The 24,256-nt window shown below is 38.8% G+C and overlaps 1 protein-coding gene across 2 annotated transcripts in view; it reads right to left on the minus strand.

Moving 5' to 3' along the window:
- Nucleotides 1–3,307: 3,307 nt before the first annotated feature.
- Nucleotides 3,308–24,256, minus strand: part of LOC143031049 (BTB/POZ domain-containing protein 6-B-like) — a 32,714-nt gene continuing 11,765 nt past the window's right edge. For both annotated transcript variants that reach the window (XM_076194421.1, XM_076194422.1), the window contains exons 2-6: nt 16,196–16,353; nt 15,850–16,083; nt 7,707–7,802; nt 4,739–4,878; nt 3,308–4,590 (exon numbers count right to left, since the gene is read on the minus strand). In XM_076194421.1, the coding sequence (XP_076050536.1) occupies nt 3,915–4,590; nt 4,739–4,878; nt 7,707–7,802; nt 15,850–16,083; nt 16,196–16,333 (1,284 nt within the window). In that variant the 5' untranslated portion in view covers nt 16,334–16,353 and the 3' untranslated portion in view covers nt 3,308–3,914. The remainder of the gene's footprint in view (nt 4,591–4,738; nt 4,879–7,706; nt 7,803–15,849; nt 16,084–16,195; nt 16,354–24,256) is intronic.

Consider the following 24,256-nt stretch of genomic DNA (forward strand, 5'->3'; position numbering starts at 1 on the left):
CGGCAGGCGGGTTTACCCCAAGACAAATACACACATTTCCCAAGTCACGTAATTCTCTGTTTTCAGAGTAGTGCTTGGAAAAAAGAGGCACACGCACACTTGCTCGCTGGCTTAGCAGAGGCCCAACCCAAGTCTCACTCAGAACCCTCATCTGCTCGCAGGCTGGTCGACAGAGAGGAATTGGGACGCCTCTCTGTCCAACCGGCCCGCAACCTAACGCTGGCCTCTTCGCTGGAGCTGGCGAGCGAGTTTACACATCTGACATTTACACACATTTCCCAATCACATAATTCTCTGCTTTCAGAGTTGTGATTAGAAGGAGAGAGATAATACAACACCCGCCCGCCTGCCCCCCCCCTCGCACCGCCACTGAATCAACTCTACAGGATCTCAAACCCAACCTGGGGAAAAGCAGGCTACTCAGGCCCCACCTGTGGCTTATCAGGAACGCGCTCTACACACGGGAAGTGAACTCTACTCACTTCCCGTAAGATACACACACACACCTCTCACGTACATAGCCACGACACACGCACAAACATCTACACTTACTTTTTCTTCTACATAGATTCGCTTCCTTTTTAACTTTCTCTTATACTACATCTTCTCATTTCAGTTTACCTCCCACTAAAGAATTTCCGTTTTTCCACCTTTCTCTACTACTACGCCTCCTATCATTTTCTAAACTTTTGTTGGTGATCCTAATCCCGGCGTCGGCGCCGCCCTCCAAGTTCCCAGTCCATTTCTCCCGAGCCACGACCACCAACAGCCCCTAATCGCTCGCTTAATCGCCCGGTGGCAATAGCCCTCTTTGATACACTACTATTTTTTCATTTTCTTACAGACATTCTTCCCCTTCCACAAAAACCGATTCCGCGCAAGCCGGTGGTCTTTCCTGGGAATTCAGAATTCAGAACTCTCCCGACTTCTCTACCGACTTCTCTCCCGGGCTCAACTCCAAGCACCAGTTCTCTCCAGCAAGCCGCCTCGGGACCAGTCCTCTCCAGCAAGCTGACTCAGGAACAGTTCGCTCCAGCAAGTCGTCTCATTCCCTCCTGTGGCTCTTCACCCACAGCCACGACGCTTGATGAGGCCTTCACTCCGGACCTTCTCCCAACGAGACTACGTCCGTTCCCTCCGAGCATATTAACCATTAAACTATAGTTTTAGTGTGATTGTGAGTCTCATTCTCCCTGGCTTGTCCATACCGAACCAAACCCACTACAAAGTGGTGACCCCGAGTGAGGACAACCAGGAAGATGGCAGGCCCACAAGTTAAACTTCACGCCCAGGCATGCCCACTCCACCTCCGCCATCCCGGCCTGCCCAGCCCCGCAGATCCGGTCTGCCCAGGCCAGGACTGCTCTCACCAGCCGCCACTGCAGTTATCGCCGCTGCCGCCACTGCCGCCACTGTAGTCATCGCCACTGCCGCTACTGCAGTCATCGCCGCATCGCCGCTGCCGCCACTGCAGTCATCGCCGCTGCCGCCAATGCAGTCATCGCCGCTGCCGCCACTGCAGTCATCCCCGCTGCCGCCACTGCAGTCATCGCCATTGCCGCCACTGCAGCCCCCGCCGCTGCAGCCTCAGCCGCTGTCGCCATTGCAGCCGCAGCCACCTCCGCTGTCGCCATTGCAGCCGCAGCCACCTCCGCTGTCGCCACTACAGCCGCAGCCACCTCCGCTGTCGCCATTGCAGCCGATTCTGCCACATCATTCGCGCCTCGCCCTACCTCCGCGGCGCTCGCTCCCAAAGAAGGGGGCGAGTATTGTGGTGACGCGCCGCTGGTCAGCCAATCACGTATTGTGGTGACGCGCCGCTGGTCAGCCAATCACGTATTGTGGTGACGCGCCGCTGGTCAGCCAATCAGGAACTTGGAGAGCTCCCCACGTTCCCCCCAGCCTCCTTTAAAAGGTCGGTGTTTCGCCGAGATGGGCAGATCTCTCCCGACTTCTCTACCAAGTTCTCTACCGACTTCTCTCCCAGGTTCAACTCCAAGCACCAGTTCTCTCCAGCAAGAGGCCTTGGGACCAGTTCTCCCCAGCAAGCTGCCTCGGGACCAGTTCTCTCCAGCAAGCCGCCAGCAAGTCGTCACATTCCCTCCTGTGGCTCTTCGCCCACAGCCACGACGCTTGATGAGGCCTTCACTCTGGACCTTCTCCCAACGAGACTTCGTCCGTTCCCTCCGAGCATATTAACCATTAAACTATAGTTTTAGTGTGATTGTGAGTCTCATTCTCCCTGGCTTGTCCATACCGAACCGAACCCACTACAAGGTGGATACCTTGGTAGTTCCTACGTGGTATTTGGTGTGGGAAGAGGTCGACGACAATCTCCCACTGCAAGGTAATGTAACGCTTTTTGGGTTGATGTTCTTTTGTTTTCCGGTCGGGGCTTCCTGAATTGTACAACTATTTCGTGTGTGGCTGAGGAATATTGCAGACAGCACTGAGATTTCGATCTTTGGATTGAAACAGATATTGATCGATCAAGATACTTTTAGTAAATTCGACTGGCTTTTGTCGCCACCGTTCCCTCCGAGCATATTAACCATTAAACCTTAGTTTTAGTGTAATTGTGAGTCTCATTTTCCCTGGCTTGTCCATACCGAACCAAACCCACTACAAATTGATAGAAAAAAAAAAATCTCTTTCGATGTCGACATTTCATTTATCGATCAGATCCTTCTAAACTCCATCTTCTTGGAGAATAAAGAATGTTCCTGGAATTTCCTCTCGTTTTCTACATTCTTTGCACCACTAGGATTTTCCTTCCTTTATATCTTTGCTATGAAATATAAATCTTCCATTTTGTTGTATGCCCTTCGTATTGTGTCCCAGATCTTCGCAAAGACAACAAATAAACAAATAAATAAATACATAAAACAAAACAAAGCACAATAAATAAATGATAAAGTAAAGCAATAATAACAATTCTTGCTTTGAATAAAATTACTAGAATCGGTGTATTCTCATAACAAGATCCTTCGCTTATTTCTGTCTTCCAGTCTCGATATAGATTTTCAATGCATTTACACTATGTTTTATTTTTCATTCCAATTTTTGTATAGTATATATATGTATGTATATATATATATATATATATATATATATATATATATATATATATATATATAAAATATAATTAATTCTTCCATGTATTTTTCTTTTGTTATGGTTGCTAGTTTGGAAAATTAAGTTGTTCTTAGTAGGAGAGACTGTGATTGCATATCCTGTCAAGTTTCATGAGAAAAAAAATGAAATGGCTACCGAAAAGATAAAGGATAAGGTTATTGAAACAAATATACAAGTAGAAATAAAATTAATTCTAAGCTTCATCATACAGTGTCCCTTCTATCGAAAATATTACAAATTTAATCCCAGAGTACACACGATTGCAGCCATTACGAATGGCTGGAGGCATAAGCAGTCTACTTAATCTATTTTTGCATGAATGTAAAAATATGATTGGTTTACTATTATCATTCAATATGTTCTATTATTTCTATTCACTCTGTCTTATTATCATTTTCATTTTCTTTTTATGAGAGGAAAATAAATTTGTTAAAGAAGAAATGTCGACGGTTTGTAGATGCTAGACCGCGGTTGGCCGAGTCGTCACTGCAACACTCGTGAGCAGTTCAGCCCGAGAACCAAGGACGACACTACACCCTCTTCCCCTGTCTCTGTCTACGGTGGCGCCCTTCACACACTTGGCCCTGGCTGCTGCTCCTTTCACGTTTCATCCTTGCTGGCGCCAAACCATTCTAATCTGCTCAACGTTGCCACTAGGAACAGGACCCGCTCTCTAACGTGACATGACGCTCTCGTCCTTTCTTTTCCCTCTCGATAGCCAAACCCAAACGGACTTCGCTTCTACGTGACCGAGGGTACGCAGTGGCGTGCCTCCTTTCCTAACTACTTGTCGGCTCCCAGATATAGAACTCACACATATGACCCAGTGAGCATGAAAGAGTTGCGTCCCCCACCCTCCTACTGCCTCCACTGTGTCCACGATATAAACTAACATCTTCTCTGGGGTAAAACACAACTCTGTATTTCTTATCCTTCTCAAGGACAGCTGGCCTCTTAAAAGTGAAATCATCATATTCAGACGTCGCAGAGCTTATCGTTTTACCTTCGCCGTCCATTATACTAAGTACTCCAGCACCGCTATCCGAATAAAAACCAATACAGTAGATATTCGTGTGGTGAAGCTGAATCGTCGCATCACTCGAAAGACCTTCAAACAAGATAACCTCTGAAGACGAAGCGTAATCCTCCCAGAGACCATCTAAGTCCAGTACACAGCAAGAAAGCTCCTCCCTCTCCCTGAGCTTTGGAGCTCTGCCTTCCCTGGTAGGATTGAGAGGAGTGTCCTCTGGGAGGTTCGAGAGGTCGGCGCCCCTGATCGCCCCCTGGATGTGGAAGCACTCCATGCGAGTCAGCACGTCCGTGCCGACCACGTTTTCGACGAACTCGTCGCAGGACATGTTCAGGAACCGCACCTCCTTCAGCAGGTCGTCCCCGATCTTCTGGCGCACTGCACTCCCTGACGGCTCCTCCTCCGGACCTAGCTGGGCTCTTCCCCTGCAACGACAAGAGACACAGTGCCGCTCACACAACGCCTTAATGTCGGAGGTCGATGGACGAATATCTAACCACAGCTGCATTCTATATCACGTTGAAAACAAAAGAGAATTGGCCACAAAGCAAGAGGACATGCACATGTATTTACCAGGCAACCAGTCCTTTGAAGGGGACAGCCTCAGAAGAAAAACAAATGTCATCGCTCTTTAGCAAGTTCCTCAAGGTTTCTTTACTCAGGTGAAATACAGTCTCAGACGACATGACAGCGTCAGGGTCACGATTCAGCATCTGTGGAGCAAAAGTCAAAATATTTTGTTTTTACACCCGTTCACGAGTGGAAGTGAGGAGGAGCAATTTGTACATGAGAAGGAGAGATAAAGAAAGAGAAAAACATGGGTAAGAAGTACAAAGACAGAGAGAGGGAGATATGGCGGGGCAAATGAGGGAAACAGAGAGAGATAATGGTGGAAAAGGAAGAAGAGAAAGAGGGAGGGAGAAAATGTGAGACATGGTGACAGATAGGGATATATATATATATATATATATATATATATGTATATATATATAATATATATATATATATATATATGTATATATATATATATATATATATATGTATATATATATACATAATGTGTTTGTATATGTATGTATATATATATATGTATATATACATATATATATACGTATATATATATGTGTATATATATATACGTATATATATATATATATATATATATATATATATATATATATATGTATATATATATATATATATATATATATATATTTTTTTTTTTTTTACAAAGGCGGAGCATGCCGACAGGAGACCTTTTGGTCCATAACTAGGCCAGATGTGAAAAAAATATATAAATGATAAAAAAAAATGTATAATAATATAATAATGAATAGAATTAATAATACATCGGTATAGTTAAGTGATAAACATACAGGTACATAGTAAACAGTAATAAACTGAAAAATAAATACTAATAAATGAAAATCAAGCAAACAATGAATAAACAGACAAATAATATCAAATAATCAAATAATATAAAATAAATGGCAGTCATTACAGCATCTTACTTAAATATCTATCTAAACGAAACATAAAGCCTCGAACTGAACTACATTGCACTGCCTCTCCAGGAAGTTTATTCCGTTCATTAACTACACGGCTGGTGAAGTTGTTTCTACCCACTTCCAAATTATATCTATTTCCTGACAGTTTGAAACCATTATTTCTTGTTGGATTCTCAGTGTAAGAATTTTATCACTTTTGATGTTGTCAGTCCCCTTTAGAATCTAAAATAATTGTGTCAAGTAACCTCTGAGTCTACGCTTTTTTAGGGAAAACAGATTCATATGATTTAGTCAATTTTTGTATGATTTATTTTCTATATTTGGAATCAGTTTTGTGGCTCTCCTTTGTACTTTTTCCAATCTGTCAATGTCTTTAATGAGATTAGGTGACCATATGGAAACAGCATATTCCAAATGTGGACGAACTAATGATTTATATAGCTTGTTAATAAGAGATGAGCTTTTCAAGTCAAAAGATTGCAGAATCAGTCCTAGAATCTTATTTGCTTTCTCAGAGGCTGAAATACACTGCTTAGATAATTTGAGATCATTAATGATAATTACCCTTAGATCCTTCTCACTATCCACTTTTGTTAATGAATTTCCAAATAACTTGTGATCATACTGTTATTTTTACCTTGCATTTACTTGTGTTAAATTTCATTAGCCACTTTTCAGACCATTGCTGTAATTTTTCTAAATCTTCTTGAACATCTAACTGATTGAAGTGATCATTTGCCATCCCGCACAATTTTGTATCATCAGCTAATTTGGAGACAATAGATTTTAGTCCATGGTCTATATCATTTATGAACAGAAATGGTCCAAGAATGGAACCCTGAGGAACTCCACTCATAACATTTTTCCATCTAGAAGTTTTGCCATTTAAAACAACTCTCTGTTTTTGATCAATCATCCAATTTCTAGTCCAACTTTATATGCTGCCACTTACTATGTGTGAAGCTAATTTAGTAAGTAGTCTTTCATGGGGGATGGTATCAAAAGCTTTTGCAAAATCTAAATATATCAAATCTATATTGTTTCTTTTGTCATAACTCGAGATGACTGTGTTGTAGAATTTGAGTAAATTAGTCATGCAAGAACGTTTCCATCTGAATCCATGCTGGCTATCATTTATCAAACAGTTACTTTCTAAATGATGTTTGATAGCATCTCTGATGATAGTGTCCATCATTTTTCCTACAACTGAAGTCAAGCTTATAGGCCTGTAGTTATTTGGTTTCTTTTTGTCATCTTTTTTGAATATTGGAGTGACGTTAGCTAGCTTCCATTCTCTTGGGACATCTCCGGATAAGATGGATATTTTTTTCTAAATAATTTCTAATGGAACAACAATCTCATTTTTAATTTCCTTTAAGATTCTTGGATGCCAGCCATCAGGCCCTGGTGTTTTATTAATTTTGAGTTTCTCTACACACTCTTTAATTTTTTCTTTTGTTATATTTACTGTAGTAAGTTTACCCTAGATTTTTCACAGGTTTCAGTTTAGAGTTCACTTTAAGTTGTTTCTTTTACGAATACACATATGTGTATATATGCATATATACATGTGTATGTATAAATATATACATATATATATATATACATATATATATATATATATACATATATATATATACATGTATATATATATATATACATGTATATATATATATATATATACATATTATATGTATATATATATAATACATATATATATATTCATATATATAAATATATATATATATATATATATATATGTATATATATATATATATATATTTATACACATATATAATTAATGTATGGGTAATATTCAATATGCATCATGACACATTGAGCAAGTTTGGTTGTAATTCTGTAATTCAAATGAATGATCTCAATAGCTAGTTCAATTAACATGGGCGTCAATTGCTTCGTTTAGGCTACTAGCTATTACTTTGGACCAGGTTTGAAGGCAAGAAGGATACCTGTTGTAGCCAGTTCTGTCAAGACAACTCAGCTGTGACAGTTACAAGTTCAGGTGACATTACCTCAATGCACTTGTCCTTCAGCTCCTTGTCTCCGTGAACGACCGAGGTTTCCAGGGCTGCCAGCGTCATCTCCTCCCTCAGGTTTGAAAGAATGTACTGAAAAAAATTAATAGTAATACAATATTATATGTATGTATATACATACATACATACATTTATGATGGACTGAGCTGTCACGTCGACGGATCTCATTTCTTTGTCTTCTGCAGTATGTGTTGCAGAAGGGTAGAAATCCTGCACAGTTGTATAGTAGCACTGGGGTTGTGTAGGCCCAGTGCTACTCCCTCTTCCTAAACCTCATCAGTGTCACAATAACATGTGACAGATGGGGCCAGGTGCAGCAGCTGACCAGGACCCACCTTTTGTGGGCTGCTCTCATAGCTGAGTGCATCAGCTAGGTTTTATGTCGGAGTTTTCCTTCTCCCTGTCTTGTCCTAAAGAGGCTTCCCTACAAGGCAGCAGGGACCCTTGGCAGGTACTACCACTCCGGGTCAGAGTGGACCTGGGAGTAATGGCAACTAAGGGGCAACTCCACTTTACCCAAAACTCTGAGAGTCCCCAATAAGAACTATGCCACTAGTTGCAGTTTTTAGTCATGCCCAGGACATATACATACATATATATATATATATATATATATATATATATATATATATATATATATATATATATATATATATATCAAATTAAGTAACGTAGGTATCGTAACACACAAATAAAACAAAACTTAAACCCACTCACTCTCGGAGAAAGATAAGCTGAGATACAGAGTAAACCGTATATTTCGACCACTAACTGTGGTCCTCTTCAGCAGTTACAGTTATAGGGTACAAGTAACCACAACAACATAATTATTTCTAGAGCAGATAAAGGGGGGAAATTAGTACTTCTTGATCAGTGTGATTATGAAGCCAAAGCCCTTGATTTGTTAACAGATATGGATACTTATGAATTACTTACTAAAAATCCCCTTAAGTCCACTGCAGCAGAATTTAATAAGCTAGCCCGCAAAATAGTAGGAGACGACCTATTCAATAAGTTAAAAGTCATCAGCCCTCAGCTACCAAATTTCTATGGTCTCCCTAAACTCCACAAAGAAGGCATTCCCCTTAGACCAATTATATCTAACAGGAATTCTTGCACAAATAAGACTTCCAAATGGCTCACGGGAATTCTTTCACCTTTCGTAGGAAGTTTCTCCAATTGCCACATTAAACATTCCGAGGACTTCATAAATAAAATTAAGAAACAAAAAATCCCAGAACACAGTAAATTGCTTAGCCTCGATATAGTTTCGCTATTCACAAACATAAATGTAGAAGATGTTCTCAGTTTTTTGGAAACCAAGTTGCAACCGTCACAAGATAAACTTCCCCTTTCAGTTTCTAAATTGATTAGTTTAACACGTCTTTGTATTACCTCCAATGTTTTCCCCTTCAAAAATTCTTTTTTCAGGCAAAGGTATGGTTGCAGCATGGGTTTTAATCTTTCCCCGGTGTTGGCAAACCTATACATGGAATACTTTGAGTGCGTACTTTTACCAAGTATCAAACCAGCCGACATGTTCTGGTTCAGATATGTCGATGATGTATTCACTATCTGGGATGACAAATGGGGCTCTTTCAATATTTTTCTTGATAGTCTCAACAATTTAGCACATAACACTAAATTTAAAGTAGAATGGGAAATTGAGGAAGAATACCTTTTCTTGATATATTAGTGATCAGATGTCCAGATAATTTGTCTTTTACAGTATACAGGAAGCCTACTCATATGGGCAGTTATTTACATTTTTTCAGTAATCATCCGGATAATATAAAATATAGTGTTGCCTCGGGCCTTTATTTAAGAGCGCTTCGGATTTGCAGCCCGGAATTTCTCAACTCAGAAATTGAATCAGTACGCACTCAATTACTAAAAAATAGGCTACCCAGACTGGTTTCTGACAAAAGCCCTCAGCAAAGCCAAAGCCAGTTATTTTAGAACAACCAATTCCAACACAAAATTTGTCTGGGAAAAATCAAATATTAAACTCCTTTATAATGAATCCATGCATACTGCATCAAAATTATTACCTAGGAACCAAATTAAGATCACTTTTAGTTACCCAAATAACATTTTTAAAAAAGTAGTAAATGTCCATCACAGAACATCTAATAAGGACAACTCCGGAGTATATAAGATACCATGTCTCGATTGTGATAAAGTGTACTGGGGACAAACGGGACGTGATCTACCCACTAGGATCAAAGAACATAAAAATTCTTTAAAATACGGCCAAGAAAACTCAGCTGTATTCCTCCATTCTAGCCTTTTAGATCACAGAATAGATTGGAAGAATGCAGCTACAGTATACAATTCACATTGTAGTTTCAAAAGAAAAATTATTGAATCCTCTTTAATAAAAAAGTTTCCAAACAATAATACTTCCAAAGGTTAATGGTCACCTGATGCCATAACTAGTATGGCAGTTGACAAATTCATCTCCACAGAACGTAACGTCCGACCTCACTCAGGGCAAGTGACCTGAGACTTACTGAGTTCCCCAATGTTACTTCCTCCTCTGTATATAACACCTTGTCTATGTACCCTATAATTGTAACTGCTGAAGAGGACCACAGTTAGTGGTCGAAATATATGGTTTACTCTGTATCTCAGCTTATCTTTCTCCGAGAGTAGGTTGAAGTTATATATATATATATATATATATATATATATATATATATATATATATATATATATATATATATATATATATAAACTCTTCTCCTGGGATTCGAACCCTTGCCTGAGCGGCTTGCGTCTTTACAAGACAAGGACTGTAACCACATACGGTCCTTGTCTTGTAAAGACGCAAGCCGCTCAGGCAAGGGTTCGAATCCCAGCAGAAGAGTTTATTTCCAAATGTCAATTGACACAATATATATATATATATATATATATATATATATATATATATATATATTCATATATATATCTATGTATGTATGTATATATATGTATGTGTGTATTTACCTACCTAGTTGTATTTACCTAGTTGTATTTTGCGGGAAGGGGAGCTATGCTTGTGTTGTCCCGCCATTGTATCTCTCAGTGTCTAGTTTGCTTTTAAACTCATGAATGATTTTTGCGCATACTATTTCATTATCCAGTTTGTTCCAAGTGTCCAAAACTCGATGTGGAAAACAGTTTTTCTTCAGTTATCTTCTATAGCTATGTTTTTTTATTTTCTTTCCATGTCCTCTTGTGTTTCTCTTGTCCCAGTTAAGTAAGTCCTCTCTATCAAGTACCTCTATGCCTTTCATGATTCTGTAAATGGTCAGTAGGTCACCTCTCTCTCCTCTTTGCTCCAGTGTCGGTAACTCCAGTTTAGCCAATCTCTCCTCATATGGTAGGTTTGCAAGTGCAGGTGCCATTTTGTAGCTGCTCTTTGGATTCTTTCTATTTTCTTCATATTCTTTTTGGTACTGGGGGACCACAATGTCGCTGCATACTCTAGTCTAGGCCTTATAAATGTAACTAATATATTTTTTATCATGCCTTCATCCAGGTAAGCAAATGCCACTTTTATTGATCTTAGCAAGTTGTAAGTCTCCCCGACAATTTTGTTAATCTGTTTATCATAGGACAAGTTGTTTGTGATGATTACTCCCAAATATTTTTCGGATCCTACTTTCTTTACTTCCTTGGCTCCAATTATATATTTTCCTGATATTCTGTTTTTGCTTTTTCCAAACTCCATTATGCTACACTTCTTAGTATTAAAGTCTACTTCCCATTTTTGACTCCAGTTCCATACCCTATTCAGGTCTTCTTGCAGTGCTTCACAGTCCTTATCAGTTTCTACTTTCCTTAACAGTTTGTCATTCATATAGATAGCAAACATTAGTGTATATTTACTTAGTTGTATTTTATGGGACAAAAGCTATGCTCATAGTGACCTGTTTTCGTATCTCTCCGCATCCAGTTTATTCTTAAAATCGTATATAGTTTGTGGAGAGGCAATCCTATCTTTACCACCTTTCTCTTCCTATCCTCTTTCACATTTAGCAATTCCCTGAAATACTCTCCCCATCCTCCTCTTACCATCACTTCTTCCATTATCATTTGTCCATCTGCATCTTTTACTTTTTTTCTCTGCTTGATTTGCCTCCCTTTCCCCTCTTCATTTTCTTCCAATACATATTTTATTACTTTCAAAATTATCTGTCATACCCTTCCCCCATTTTACATCTGTTTTCCTTTTTGCATCCTATATCTTATGTCTAACTTCTTTTTTCTTTGTACATCTCACATTTCTCTTGTTCTGTTTTGCAACCAATCTGTGAATGCTCGTTTCTTCTTTCTACAACTTTCTTTGCTTCATCATCCTACCACTCACTACCCTTCCTTCTATTTCCTTCCATCCTCCTTGTTCTACACTCCATCTTTGCACACCTTGTGACTCCCTCCTTGAACCATCCCCATTCCTCCTCCCCTTTGATTTCTACTCCTTCAATTGCTTCCACTCTTCTCTCAGTTTGTTCTTGTACCCCTTCTCCTTTTCATTTAGAAACATTACTCTAAGCATCTCCCTACCTTCTGTACTTTTCCTCTTTCTCCACTCTCAACTTTCCTACCACCAAAAATCATATGAGGAGAGGCTAGCAAAACTTGAGCTACAGACATTAGAGCAAAGAAGAGAAAGAGGAGACTTGATAACTATTTATAGAATCATGAAAGGCATAGAAAATATTGATAGAGAGGATCTAATAAAATGGGATAGGAGAGATACAAGAGGACACAGAAAGAAAATCAAGACAGTTATAGAAGAGATCTGAAAAAGAACAGCTTTCCCCACAGAGTAATAGACATTTAGAACAAGTTAGATGAAAATATGGTGTGTGTAAAAACAAGGGAAGGGTGAGTGTAAGTTTGGGAGTGTAAGTGGGAGGTTATCAGGAGTGAAGAGAGGGAGAGGGAGGGAAGGGGTGGCTATACTAGTAAGTGATGAGATAGGTACACGTGTAGTGGAGTGGAAGGAGGTTTCCTCAAAGATAATGTGGATGAAGGTGAAACTGGGAAAGATGTGGGTTTTTGTAAGTGTATATGGGCCTGGCAGTGAGAAGAGTGTAGAAGAAAGGGAGGCTTTTTGGATAGATTTAAATGAGTGCATAGAGGGTTTAGGGAGAAATGTCAATGTAATAGCACTAGGAGACCTTATTGCTAGGGTACGAAATGATCCAATTGATGGAGTGGTTGGGAAATGTGGAGTTCCAGGAAAGAATTGTAGTGGAGAGTTGATGGTGGAGATGTGTCTAGAAAGAGAGCTAATGATAGCAAATACAGTATTTTGGAAGAAAATCAAGCATAAGTACATATGGGAGTGGTGGATGGAAGGGTGGTAGATAAAGCGTTAATGGATTATGTAGTGGTAGATAGGAGTATAATAGGAAAAGTTAAGGATGTACATGTGCTAAGGGGAGAGGGTGGGGGAATAACAGATAATTTTTTGGTGGAAGGTAAGTTGAGAGTGGAGGATAGATGGAGAAAGAGGAAAAGGACAAAAGGTAGGGAGGTGCTTAGAGTGAACTCTTTAAATGAAAAGGAAAAGGAGAAGGAGTACAAGAAGAAGCTGAGGGAGGAGTGGGAGAGAGTGAAGGATAGAGTAGAGCTAGGAATGGAGGAGGAATGGGGATGGTTCAAGGAGGGAGTCACAAAGTGTGCAAAGATGGTGTGTGGAACAAGAAGGACAGGAGGAAATAGAAGGAAGGGTAGTGAATGGTGGGATGAGGAAATGAAGAAGGTTGTAGAAGAGAAGAAGCGAGCTTTCACAGATTGGTTACAAAACAGGATGAGGGAGTCATTTGACAGGTACAAAGAAAAGAAAAAAGAAGAGAAGTAAAGCAAAGGAAAATGGAGGATAAATAAGGAAGGATGAAGTGAAGGCAGTTGTTAAGATGATGAAAGCAGGTAAGGCACCTGGTCTGGATGGATACCATGCAGAATGTCTAAAAAAAGGAGGAACAGTGATGGTGGACTGGCTGGTGAGGTTATCTAATGTTTGCTGGAGAGAGGGTAGAGTGCTGGAGGACTGGAGGAGTGCCTGTATAGTTCCTCTTTACAAGGGAAAAGGGGAAAAGGGCACAAGTGTGAATGTAGCAGTTTCAGAAGGATTAGCTTGTTAAGTGTAGTTGGGAAGGTTTATGGGAGGATCTTGATTGAAAGGATTAGTAGAGGAACAGAGGGAGTAATTGGTGAGGAACAGTGTGGATTTAGGATGGGTAGAGGTTGTGTAGATCAAATCTTTGTGGTAAGACAGATATGTGAGAAAGCTATAGGAAAGGGGAAGGATGTTTTTTGGGCTTTTATGGATCTGGAAAAGGCTTACGATAGGGTAGACAGAAAGGCACTGTGGGAGGTTATGCAGATATGTGGGATAGGAGGAAAGCTACTGGGAGCTGTCAAGAGTTTTTATGGGAGTAATAGAACTTGTGTCAGGATTAGAAATGGAGAGAGTGAGTGGTTTTTGGTAAAGGTGGGACTTCGTCAGGGATGTCTTATGTCGCCCTGGCTGTTCAACTTGTACATGGATGGGGTAGTGCAAGAGGTAAATGCTAAGGTGGTGGGTAAGGGATTGGAGATGGTTAAAGAAATTGAAGAAAAGTGGAAGGTGAGCCAGCTGTTGTTTGCGGATGACACTGCACTTGTGGCAGGATCAGAGGAGGTATTGAGGAAGTTGGTGACAGAGTTTGGGAGAGTGTGTGATAGAAGAAAGCTGAAGATAAATGTGGGTAAAAGTAAGGTGATGAGATGTACAAGGGGTGAAAGTGGCAGCAGACTGGAAGTGAGCATTAAGGGAGAGCGACTAGAGGAATTGGATAGTTTTAGATACTTGGGTGCAAATGTGGCCGGAAAAGGTGGAGTGGAGGTGGAGGTAGAATGTAAATTGAGAGAAGCGAGTAAATGCCTTGTTGGATTAAAAAGTGTAATGAGGAATAGACATTTGGGAATGGATGCTAAGAGGAGACTGTATGAAGGAGTGATTGTGCTAACAGCACTGTATGGGGCAGAATCCTGGAACATAAGAGAGGAAGATAGAAGGAGTTTGAATGTGTTTGAGATGAGGTGTCTGAGAAGTATGATGGGTGTTACTAGGCTAGATAGAGAAATGAGGAGGTGAAGAGGAGAACAGGGGTGGAAAGGGAGTTGGGAGATAGGGTTGATGAAAGAGTGTTAGGATGGTCTGGACACATGGAAAGAATGAGTGATGAAGGATGAAAGAGAGGGAGGAGGGTGGAGGGGAGTGGAATATGTAGGGGAATGGAATGGGTGGGAGTGGTTTCTATTCCTTTTTCTTTTTGGCTATCCCCCATGTAAAGGGAAAAAAGCCTTTGGTGTATGTATGTATATATATATATATATATATATATATATATATATATATACATATATACAGTATATATACCTTATATATATATATATATATATATATGTATGTATATGTATATATGTATATATATATATATATATACATATATATATACATACATATATTTATATATATATATATGTATATATATATATATATATATATATATATATATATATATATATATATATATATATATATATACACACACATCTGTATATCTGTATATATATATATATATATATATATAAATATATGTATATATATATATATATATATATGATCATCAGTCAGGGCCAATAGTGCACTGGACATTACGTATGGGTTATGCAGTACAAGAAGCATGTCAAAGTTGCAAGATGATATATAAAGGACATATTTTTGTGGCAAGAATATTCTCAAAACCCATTAGCTTTCACCGAACTATAAAGCAATCTGCAGTTTTGTTCTGACAATCAATATATACAAAAAATGACTGAAAAATACAAATATATAAGGTTGAGAGTATTGTTTTTTTTTTGTTTGTTTTTTTTTGGGGGGGGGGTGTTAGGCCCCTACATAACCCCTCCATGGATACAGGCCTGGGTGGATGGGCTCCAGCTATGTTACACCCATCAGCAGCATTATTTCACATACAAAGCTGAATGCAGCAATTCAACAAGGTGAAACTTGTTGTAGAGAGATCACAAGGAAGAACAGACAGGATAACTAGGGCAAATGGATTCCCCATACCTGCAGACAAGTTTTCCTTGCAGGTTCCATCAGGTACTTGTGGGCCAGGGCGTACACCTCGAGAGCCTCTTCAACAGACTCCAGGTCCATCCGGTCCAGGTACGTGTGATCCAGAAGCTTCCGGAAGACCTCATGGGGATCCTCTGGAAGGTTGAGCTGCTTACCGGTAGCCATGGGTCCCATCAGCATGGCTCCGAATACGGGAGACTTCATGGACAGGATCAGCCTGTGGGCCTGAGGGAGTCACAGATTACGTCCAAAGCCTTCCTCGGGGGCAACACACTTGAAAACACCAGCCACCTTGCTCAAGGAGTGCAAGATGTTCAAGGCGAGTACCCACACTTACCTTGATGCAAACCCCTTCTGGAAAGATGATGTCCAGGTCGCTGTACTCGCCCGAGGTGTACAAGTACTCCAAGCATTCCATGTTGCCCCTCAAGACCATCTGCCATGGCTGGCCTCCCAAGGTTTCCTTTTCGACCATGTTAACTCTTCAGTTGCTGCCTGGAAATGTCAACTGGTTTAGCTGTGCGTTAACAAAGGTGTTTGGTCGGTCAGTGGCAGCCTCCCTCCCTATCATCAACAATATACGAGATATTTCTCATTGTTTCATATCAATTGCATTTTTCTTATAGTGTGTACCTATCCATTGTACTCTATTATTAAGGTTAATCCTCATATTGTCTTATTAAAGATGAAATGTTGAAATAAACGGAAGATTATGGAAACCTAATTTACCCTCATCTTCTTAAAGGAAAAATAATTATTGGAAAAGCTGAAAATGCTACAAAGAAGTTCAACAACTATAAGAATGCTATACAAGCACACACACATAGAAACCACTATGGCGGCCCGAGTTCATATCCTGCCCAGGGCTGAAATCATTTCAGTATTGCTGTGCTGCGAGTCGTTACCCCAACTCTCGTGGGCAGGGAGTTCAGGGTGTGTGTGTATTCAAGGTCACAGCATTACCCATAGATCAGTCATATATAAGGTCTGAGCTCTCTTCTGGGAGGGAAATAGCTGTCGATCATGAATCATTATATGATCCAAGACCATGGTGAATCACATACATACATACACACATATATATATATATATATATATATATATATATACATATACATATATATATATATATATATATATATATATATATATACACACACACATGTGTGTGTATTTACCTATTTGTATCTTAAAGGAACAGAGCTATGCTCATAGTGACTCACTTTTGTATCTTTCTGCATTCAGTTGGTATTCAAAATGTTGTACAGTTTTAGCACAAGTGGAAATGACTAGCGAGGAACGGCAACCCCATATGAAAATGGGAAACGTCAACAGGAAAAGAAAGATAGTTTTAGCACTCACTGTTTCCTCATTCAGTTTGTTCCAGATATCTATCACTGTGTGTGTGTGTATTTACCTAGCTGTACCTAGTTGTGTTTTGCAGGAAGGGGAGCTATGCTCGTGGTGTCCCGCCTTTGTATCTCACAGTGTCTAGTTTGCTTTTAAACTCATGAATTGTTTTTGCGCATACTATTTCATTGTCCAATTTGTTCCAAGTGTCCACTACTCTATCTGGAAAACTGTTTTTCTTCAGTTCTCTTCTGTAGCTATGTTTTCTGATTTTCTTTCCATATCCTCTTGTGTTTCTCTTGTCCCAGTTTAGTAAGTCCTCTCTATCAAGTATCTCTGTGCCTTTCATGATTCTGTAGATGGTCAGTGGGTCACCTCTCTCTCTTCTTTGCTCCAGCACCGGTAACTCCAGTTTAGCCAATCTCTCCTCATATGATAGGTTTGCAAGTGCAGGTGCCACTTTTGTTGCTACTCTCTGGATTCTTTCTATTTTCTTTATATTCTTTTTGGTACTGGGTGACCACAATGTCGCTGCATATTCTAGTCTAGGTCTTATCAATGTAACCAATATATTTTTTATCATGTCTTCATCCAAGTATGCAAATGCCACTTTTATTGATCTTAGCAAGTTGTAAGACTCCCCGACAATTTTGTTAATCTGTTTATCATAGGACAAATTGTTTGTGATAATTGCCCCCAAATCTTTTTCAGATCCTACCATCTTTACCTCCTTGGTTCCAATTGTATATTTTCCTGATATTCTATTTTTGCTTTTTCCAAACTCCATTATGCTACATTTCTTAGTAGGAAAGTCCACTTCCCATTTCTGACTCCAGTTCCATACATTATTCAGGTCTTCCTGCAGTGCTTTACAGTCCTTATCAGTTTCTACTTTCCTTAACAGTTTGGCGTTGTCTGCAAAGAAGGTCATGTAACATTTCACATCCTCGTCCATGTCATTCACATAAATAGCAAATATTATTGGTGCCAATACAGATCCTTGCGGTACTACACTGATCACTTCTTTCCAATCTGAATATTGTTCTCTGAGCACTACTCTCATCTTTCTACCAGTCAGGAAGTCCTCCATCCATTTTAGTAGGTTCCCTTGTATTCCTCCTATGTGTTCCAGTTTTTTTTTTAGTAATTTTCTGTGTGGCACTTTGTCAGAAGCTTTTTGCAAGTCTAGGAAGGCACAATCAGCCCATCCATTTCTTTCTTGCACTATGTCTATTAGTCTTGAGTAGAAACATATTAAGTTTGTGGTGCAAAATCTTCCTTGTCTGAACCCAAATTGTCTTGGGTTTATTATGTTATTGTCTTCCAGATGTTTTACCCATCTATTCTTGATGATTTTCTCACAAATTTTGGCTATAGTGCTTGTTAGTGATACTGGCCTATAGTTGGTGGGTTCTTCCTTGTTTCCTCCTTTATATATTGGTACAATGTTAGCATTTTTCCAGTCTTTAGGTATCTTTCCTTCTTTGAGTGAGCTATTTATTATGTTGTGTATTTTGTCCGTTAGTTCTTCTTTGCATTCCTTTAGAATCCAATTTGCAATTCCATCTGGGCCGTGTGTTTTTTGACATCAAGGTTTGATAGGTGTTCTGATATTTATTTTTGTGTTGTTGTAAACTCACTCATGGGGGGTGGGGATTGTTGTGTGTGTGTGTGTGTGTATGTGTGTGTGTGTGTGTGTGTGTGTGTGTGTGTGTGTGTGTGTGTGTGTGTGTGTGTGTGTGTGTGTGTGTGTGTGTGTGTGTTTATATGTAAACATAAAAGGTACAGATGGACAGATGTTAACAGGAGAGGCGTTAAGAGGAAGGTGGGCAGAGTATTTTAGAGCACTAATGAATGTGGAGTAGCATATGGAAGGATTGATAGTAACATTGGAGGTGCTAAGAAAATCAGTAATGACAGAGAAAAAGGGAGGAGAAATAGAAGAAAAAAAAAAGAGGTGCAAATAGTTTTGAAAATGATGACAGCAGGTAAAGCATCCTGATTAGATGGATGTCATGCAGAGTGTCTGAAGAAGGTAGGTACAATTATGGTGGACTAGCTAGTGAGGTTGTTTAATGTGTGTCTAAGGGAGGATGAAATGCCAGACGACTGGATGAGTGCCTGTATAGTTCTGTTTTACAAAGGAAAAGGGACCAATGTGAGTGTAGTGGTTTCAGAGGGATCAGTTTGTTGAGTGTAGTTGGGAAAGTATATGGGATGGATTTCATTAAGAAGATTAGGAGAGGAACAGAGGTAGTAATTGGCAAGGAACAGTGTGGGTTAGGAAAGAAAGGGGTTCCATGAAAAAGATTTTTGTGGTAAGGAACATATGTGAGAAAGCTTTAGGAAAAGGTAAGATTGTTTTGGGGCTTTTATAGATTTGGAAAAGGATTATAAGATAGTAGACAGTAAGACATTGTGGGAGGTTTTGCAGATATATGGGATTGGGGGGAAAGCTATTATGGGCTGTCAAGAGTTTTTACGACATTAGTAGACCCTGTGTCATAATTTGAAATGGAAAAAGTGAGTGGTATGAGGAAAGGTGGGGCTGTGATAGGCATGTGCCTATGGATGAGGTGGTGCAGGAGGTAAAGGTGAGGGTAGTGGGCAGGGAATTGGAGATGGTTAAAGGAAATGAAGACAAGTGGGACGTGAGCCAGTTGTTGTTTGCTGAAGACACTGTGCTTGTGGAAGGGCCAGAGGAGGAATTATGGGAGTTAGTGGTGGAGTTTGAGAAGGATTGCAATAAGAGAAAGTTGAAGGTAAATATGGATAGAAGTAAAGTAATAAGATGTACAAGGAGAGAGGATGGCAGAGAGTTGGATGTCAGTCTTAAAGAATAGAGGCTGGAGGAAGTGGATAACTTTGGGTATTTGAAGTCACATGTGGCCCTAGGAAAGGGAGGAGGAGTGGTGATGGAAGAAGTAAATGCCTTGGGGGGAGAAAAAGTGTCATGAGAAAAAGGCATTTGGGATTGGATGCAAAGAGGAGACTATATGAAGGGGTGATTGTGTTGACAGCACTATATGGGGCAGAAACATGTGTATGTATGTATATATATATATATATATATATATATATATATATATATATATATATATATATATATATATATACATGTATATATATATATATATATATATATATATATATATATATATACACACACACATTTACTTTCGTTGGATGGACGGCGAAGATTGGAGTTCCAAATAAAAATAAAAATTTACCTGGATCTCAACATCAAGGAAGTACCTTATTGTATTTACAGGAAAGGTAAAAGCTCGTGGTGTAGTTGGAAGGTGAGGAAAAAGGAGAAGGGGAGGGATTAATGTGGGAAATGGAAGGAAATGAGGAAGGAGGGGACTTGGTCCATGCAGGCAGATGCCATATAAACAAATGTCAATTTAGTGATGATGAAGGGACTAACAAAAATGTAAAGATTAGAAATATAGATAAGAGCAGCACAATGGAAGGTGATGATAATAATTTCCAGGGATTTAATGAGGGGGGGGGGGATACCTACCTCCCCCGATTAGCATGACTAGAGGAAAAACTTGAAAAAATGACCGAACATTGGGAGAATAGGTTCGGTAAAATGGCAGAGATTGCGCAGAGAGTTGACAAATTAGAAGAATTAGAGAAGGTGAACAAGAACCTAACTAATGAAATAGAAGAATTAAAAAGAAAGTTTAAAGAAGTAAAATATGAGAATGAGGAATTAAAGAAGAACAAAGAGAATAAAGAGTCCATAGCAAAAGAAGCACAAGGTTGGAAAAAAATCCAAGAGAACAGTAAAGTTGCATTTACCGACATAATCGAACAGCAAATGAAAGAACAAACTGAAAACTCGGTTATTAAAGTGATGAGACAGAAGGAGAATATAGTAAGAGACTTAGCAGATAAAAAGAAATGTATAATTATATTAGGAATGGAAGAGAAGTATAATCTTAATAGAACCACAAGAATCAAAGAGGAAAAAGAAAAAGTAAGCAGTTTACTAGAATTTGTTCAGGAAGATGAACCTGAAATCATGAAACAAATTGAAGAGATGTGTAGACTCGGAAAATATAGTACAGATAAGACCAGACCAATTAATATATAATTCAGGTCACAAATGACAGCAAAGAATATCTTAGCAAAAACAGGGAAACTAGCAAACAGTGAACAATATAAAAAGGTATGGATAAAAAGAGAAATGAATAGAGAGGAAAGACAGGAGGAAAAAATGAAAAGACAAGAAGCTAAGGAAAAAAACGAGAACAGAACAGAGACAGAAAAAGAGAAATTCTATTGGGGAGTAGTGAACATGAAAGTGAGGAGATGGGCCATACCGGAGAAATGCAAAGGGGAAACAGAAAATACAATGGAAATAACAGAAAGTTAAGAGTGTCTTACACAAATATAGATGGATTAATAACAGGATTGAATGAACTGAATGATTATCTGAAGGAGAAAGAACCAGACATAATGGAAATTGTAGAGACAAAATTAAAAGGTCCACTACCAACCAACAGTGTAGGACATGATGCATATAATTATTGGATTAGAAACAGAGAGACAAAACAAGGGGGTGGAATTGTTCCTGACTAAGAAAGATATAAACGTGAGGAGTGTCACATACGGAAAGAATACAATAGAGATGATTATGATTGAAGTAGAAGACAGAGATAAAAAGAGCAGAAAGTTTGTGATAAACTATGTGCCTCCAAAAACAGCCTCGTGGGAAGAGAGTGAACATAAATTATGTTAGAAGACACAAGAATAACATTAAATAAGATAATGGAAGATGGAGGAAGAATAGTTATGATGGGCGACTTTAATTGCAAAGAAGTCTGCTGGGAAGAGATGACAGTAAAGGGTGGAGACGACTCATGGGGAAATGTTCTACTCGAGATGATTATTGACCATACAATGACACAATGGATACAAGAGAATACCAGAGATAGAAATGAAGAAGAGCCATCGAGACTAGACCTAATAATTACATCTGAACCTAACATAGTGGAAAAGATTGAATATATGACACCAATAAGTAAAAGTGACCACATATTGATTGAACTGGAACTAAACGAGGAAAAATACATGAAAAGAAATGAACAATATAGAAAAGGAAGAATGATGTATGAAAAAACAAACTTTGATGAAATAAGAGAATTCTTTCAAAAAGAAAACTGGGAAAGAATATACAAAGAAGAAACAACAGTGGAAGAGAAATGGAATATTTTGACAAAAATTGATAAAAAAAAAAGGAGGGGAACAATATGTCCCAAGACAAAAACAAGAAAAAGAATATGTTAAGTGCTGGTACAACAAAAGTTGTAGGGAGTTAAAAGACAAAAGAGATAAAGCTTGGACCAAATGGAAAAACACAAAAGACCTGAAAAATGGAAACTATATACTTGTTATAGAAATGAATATGTACAAGCGTGCAGAGAGGAAAAGAGAAAATATGAAAAAGATGTCATAGAAAAATGTAAAGATCAACCAAAACTATTCTACAGATTTTTAAACAAACTGAAAAACAAACAAGATTTAGAGAAATTAAGACAAGGAGGAGTTGAATACACAGAGGAAATAGAAATGGCAGATATTATGAACAAGCATTTTAAATCAGTGTTTACAAGGGAGAACATACAACCTGGAGAGATCGAATGGAAAGAGAAAGTCCCCCCTATGAAAGAAATAGAAGTAACAAAGAATGAAATAATGAAACACTTGAGTAATCTTGATGTCAGAAAATCGCATGGACCAGATGAAATAGCAAACTGGATTTTGAAAGAATGCAGGAATGAACTGGCAGACAAAATACATAGCATAATAAACAGTTCCTTGAAAGAAGAAGTTCCAAAAGATTGAAAAAAGCAAATATAGTACCTATATATAAAGGAGGAAATAAAGACGACCCTACCAACTATAGCCCAGTCTCTCTAACAAGTACAATAGCAAAAATTTGTGAAAGAATTGTCAAAAGTAGATGGGTAAAGTACAGGTACTCCTCGTTTAATGACCTACTCGGTTAATGACAACTAGGAGTAACGACGGGCTTTATGACGTCGTTTAACGTAAATCTCCCGAAGTTCCGACGTCGTGTACGATAATTAAGTTGGCTGAGGCAAATTTGTATGATGTTATAAATTAACTTGTACGGTGGATATTAGCTGTGAGGTAAAGTGTTCTGAAGCTTAGGTCTACATTACCATCCTACAAGCTTCAAAAACTACCTGGGGTACAATGTATACCGGTAGTGGTAAATTTTTAGTTTCGACCATGGGCGCAATATAACAATAGAAAATTAATTATTAATTTTGTAAATTATAATGTATCAACGTAATATGCAATTTTGTGAGCGGAAATGAAAAAAAAATGCTAAAACAGATTTCGTAAGTAACGAAGTCATGTCGGACGAATGGTACACCATGTTTGTTATGATAGATGCCGATGTCGAAGAAATGAAAGGATGATAAATTAATTCGTCTAACCTAAACTAAACTAACCTAACCTGTGTTTAATCAACCATTACCTGCAAATTAAATGTCATCCGGCTCGTCTTCGTTGTCGTCGTCGTGAGAGACGTTGGCAGACGACAAGATGGCGTCCCGAGCCTATGCTATCGACTTCGTTCATTAGCATATTTTCTTGTAGCAAGGTATTTTTTACTTTCATTTCCGCCCACAAAATTGCATATTGCGTTGATACATTTAATTTACAAAATTAATAATTAATTTTCTATTGCTATATTGCGCACATGGTCGAAACTAAAAAAAATACCCCGGTATTCAATATAGAATGTCAGCATACGCGGATTTGGTCATATACGGTAATTTTAGGAACCTAACCACCGTAAATAAACAGTAAATAAAGCTTTAATGTACTGTATAAAAAGGGGAAAAATACACGAAAATAAAGATACATGTATTGCTGGACATTGTACATACAGTACATGTACGTATATGTATACACTTTCGCTTAACGACCAATTCGGTTAACGACGGCGCGCTGGTCCCAATTGTCGTCGTTAAACGAGGAGCACCTGTATTTGGAAAAA

The sequence above is a fragment of the Oratosquilla oratoria genome, chromosome 12, assembly GCF_046742065.1.
Source record: "Oratosquilla oratoria isolate Oo_2021 chromosome 12, ASM4674206v1, whole genome shotgun sequence".
Classification (NCBI taxonomy): Eukaryota; Metazoa; Arthropoda; class Malacostraca; order Stomatopoda; family Squillidae; genus Oratosquilla; species Oratosquilla oratoria.